The sequence below is a fragment of the Galeopterus variegatus genome, unplaced genomic scaffold, assembly GCF_000696425.1.
Source record: "Galeopterus variegatus unplaced genomic scaffold, G_variegatus-3.0.2 Scaffold14162, whole genome shotgun sequence".
Taxonomy (NCBI): domain Eukaryota; kingdom Metazoa; phylum Chordata; class Mammalia; order Dermoptera; family Cynocephalidae; genus Galeopterus; species Galeopterus variegatus.
In genome coordinates, this window is record NW_007740273.1 from 22,835 (window position 1) to 27,025 (window position 4,191).

Consider the following 4,191-nt stretch of genomic DNA (forward strand, 5'->3'; position numbering starts at 1 on the left):
TCCATTTGCTCAATATTCTTTTTGAGTTCTACTATTTCAAAGTCTTTCTCTTGACTGAGTTTAACGAAACGCTCATGTTCCAGCTGTAAGGCAGAGGTGCTCGAGTTATGTGCATTTGATAGTTCTTCAATGTTTTGCTCATACTTGCTTGCTTCTTCCAACAGCCTCTCTTTAGCCTGACACAATTCTGCTTCTAGCTGTCCTTTTTCCACTTCGAGAGTCTCCACAATAGTGTTTTTTTCCAGAGAAATCTGACTGTTCCCAGCTTCAGATTCTTCCAACTGATGCCTTACATCTTCACATGTTAAAACCAACTTTTCATTTTCCATTTTCAGATCCAAAGCAACTTTCCTTAAATTTTCATTGAGCTGTTCTATTTCTGAAAGATTTTGCTTTAAGTTTCTAACTTCAGCTTCCCTTTCCTTAAGTAACTTATCCTTAAAAGTACTATTAGAGTCTTGATTAAGAGACTGAGTTAACTCATTCCGGACCCTAGAAAGCTCTTCCTCATTTTGTCTAATATGTTCCTTAAGTTCAAGGTTCTCCTTCTGGATGTTTGAATTATTTTTTTGTGATTTACTTAGCTGATCTGCTAAACCTTCTGCTTTATCCTCAAGCCCCTCCTTGATTAAATGCAAATCATTCAGGACCAGTTCACTTTGAATTAACTGTTCTTTCTGTCTGTCTAACTCTTTAGTAAGGTTCATTTTATCATCCTCAAGTTGATGAACTATCTTTTTCTCATCATCTAGACCTTGTTTCAGTTTACTGATAATGCTATCTCCTTCATTTTGTTGTTTTGATAGCTGATCTTTTATCAAAATAATGTGCTGAAAAATTAATTTGCATGGTAACGTTACAAAATGTTCTTATTGTGGTACATAAAAAAAAATTTCACAAAATTTCATACCTAATAGAATTATCCTCGGGTATTTCTAATCTTTGAAAAAAACAACCTTTTTCCTATCCCAACATCCCCTACAAAGGTATTTACTAATATCTTACAGCAAGTCCATTTTTCCAAAGAAGGGAGACAATATATGTTATTTATTTTCAACTCTTAAACACTAGAGAAGGAGTCAACAAACTACATCTTAGAGGCCAAATCAGGCCTGCACCTCTTTCTGTAAATAAAATCATATTGAAACACGGCCACGCTCTTCCACGACAGCAGAGTTGAGTAGTTGCAAATGAGACTACATGGTCTGGAAAGCCAAAAGTACTTTAGTACTTGGCAATTCCTATGAGTAGAGCATCAGTGAACTAAAATAGTAATTAAATCACAAAATTAAATTATGTGCATCTTTTTTACATGGTAACCCAGTGTTCAGTCTACTGAGTAAAATGTGCTACCTCACTGTCTTTAATATAACATTACCTTTGTAGCTTCTTGGTTCTGTTTGTCTAATTCTACTAACTTGGATAGCAGTATTTCCTTTTCATTAATACTCTGATTGAGTTCTTGTTCCTTTGCCTCCAGAATAAGTCTTAAGTTATGTAAGTCTGAATCCAATCTCATATCTCTTGCAGCTGTACTTTTCATTACTTCATAGTCATTGCTCAGTTTTAAAAGTGATATCTGAAGTTCTTCCTTAAATGACAAAGGGGAAAAAAGCAACATACTCTGTGAACCGAAGAAGAGACACCAAAAGATGAAAAACATAGAAATAAACAAAACTTGGAATCTATCTTAAATTCTCTCTATCGGAAACATTACTAATACCTCAATAATGAAATATAAAAGTCAACAATATTATTCGACTTGCAATTTTATTTGCAGCTTCAAATAAAACATTTCTATAACCCTAGACAAGATGCAACAAGTGTGTTCGTCTTGTAGTTTCAGCTTCTTTACACACAACCTTCCTCATCTGAGTCTTTCCTATCTCACTCCCACCATTGCTTCCCTTTATCTGCTCTTCTCCTTCTGCATACATACCTTGCAAAATGTCCAAGTCTCCAGCTCTCTTCATTTCCATTCCCTAACATCCAGTCATCAGCACCCACAGACTAAATAAAAATGTACAATGTCCACACTCATTCACTCTAAAGTTTATCCTCTCTAATTTGAAAATAAAAGCCTTCTTTTCCCTCATTAAAGGAATCCCCTTTACTGCTTGCTTCTGTCAGAAACTGGAACCTTTTCTTGATCCAAAAAAGTGCCCTCCTTCCTTCTTTACCTTCTAACTTGAGCACAGGCAAGGTTCCTCTCTCTCAAACCTGACATAAAGATGTATGTATATATATTTTTTATAGTCCATTATTAGCTATTTAATGCTTTTCTCCAAAACCCCAGAAGTAGTACAGTTCTCTATGTTTCAACATTATTTCAACCTCTGATTACAAGGTTTGTTGATAAACTATAAATTGCTATAAAGCCTTCTCTCATAGACAGAGTTTTTTTTTTTTTTTTGACTGGTAAGGGGATTGCAACCCTCAGCATGGTGTGGTCCACACCACGCTCAGCCAGTGAGTGCACCAGACATCCATAGACAGGATCCACGGCCTCAGCACTACCAGCGCTGCACTCTCCTGAGTGAGCAACGGGTCTGGCCCATTGACCAAGATTTTTAAAAAATCAAACTTCTACAGTATCTAGAGTCTCAAATTCCTTCAAATAAAAAGCCTTATTCCTTATAAAAGAAAACAGTAAAAGGTGTCTCAGAGCAATGCATCACAGTTCTCATTTCCTTCTGATTCAAAAGTTTATTCTGAATACAACTGGAACATGAAAACAGCATTCTTTTACATCTTTCTTCTGTCTGTTATCTGCTCAGTTAGGAGAACCACACATTTTTTTCAGGTAGACCTTAAGAGGACATACAACTTTGAAGGTACTTTTGGCATTCTTTTTTTTTTTTTTTTGGTGGCTGGTTGGTACAGGGATTGAACCCTCCACCTTTGTGTCTTCTGGTATTTCTTATCAGTAAGCAGCCCCACAGCAGACACAATTCAAGGAATAGTTAGAATGGACTACTTAGCGTCAAAAGAAAGGAGAAACAGCTATCGGGAATAGCTACAGAATCCAAGAATATCACGAAAATGTTACAGGCCCTACCTAATATGTGCAGAGAGTCTGCAAACTATAAAATATACTTAGGCCAGTCAGATAAACAGCAGAATACATTGGGAGCAGAAACAGAACAGAGAAAATATATGATGGTACTTCAAAAAATTTGCAGAATAGAATTAAAAGATAATATGAATCTTTCGATGAACTTTTTGAAATATCCTCATTTATACTATAGTAATTTTAAAAGTGACTGGCATTTACTGGGTATATAAAAAGTGGGGGCAAAGATCCTACAATGAATGACACAGTGCATACAACTAAGAATCTTCTCACTTAAATGCCAATGGCACCCTCTTTGAGAAACACTGCCTATATACTAATGTAGAAAAATGTTGAAAATATAATGTTAAGGTATGTAAGAACAATATTTTTAGTATGCTGACACATATTTTTTAAATCTCTTTTTATATAAAATCATACATGCATAGATATAGTCTGAAAAGATATAACAGAAAGTGGTAAAAGAGATCACCTCTGGGAAAGGCCAAGCAAAGGATACTCCACTTGTACTGTCTGAAGTTTTTCAGTGTGTATATTACTGAATACACCATATTTAAGCACCTGCCTTAGCCAAGGACTTACTGTCAAGTGGTACAGAACTAAGAATACCTCTCCCCATACAGAATTTTAATCCAAAGAATTCCATCCTTGCTACCAACATATACAAGAAAGACCCTACTTCTACCACTGAAACTGTCCCTCTTAATCCCTCACCACAAAGAAATCCTGTCCACCACATTGGACACATTCTGGAGCACATAAGCAGTAGCTACAGTTATTACAGTTTGCCCCTCCAGACCTCTCGACCCACCTGTATATGCTGCTGCTGTCAGGCCTTCATCAGAAACCAAAATAGGGCCTGTACCTATCTTTTCTGCTCACATCTGTGTGCCTACTGGCTTATCTCTAAACATAAACTTTGGCCAGTCTCTCATACCCTTAACCTTATCCAGGTATTTCAACCTGGCCTAACAAGCATCAATGAGATCAGCTTTATCCAGAGGACTCTCAGTTTTGATATAAACTGGCCATTAATGGTAAACTATAATACACACAGCATTTTAATTCTGCCCCAATTTTTACAGCACCCACCTTTTCTTGGCTCAATAATGAATTCT

At 36.3% G+C, this 4,191-nt stretch overlaps 1 protein-coding gene across 1 annotated transcript in view; it reads right to left on the bottom strand.

Moving 5' to 3' along the window:
- Window positions 1–4,191, bottom strand: part of LOC103581875 (thyroid receptor-interacting protein 11-like) — a gene marked incomplete at its 5' end in the record, with an annotated part of 24,870 nt that overhangs the window by 15,967 nt on the left and 4,712 nt on the right. The window contains 2 exons of the mRNA XM_008563602.1: window positions 3–830; window positions 1,379–1,591. Coding sequence (XP_008561824.1) covers window positions 3–830; window positions 1,379–1,591 — 1,041 coding nt within the window. The remainder of the gene's footprint in view (window positions 1–2; window positions 831–1,378; window positions 1,592–4,191) is intronic.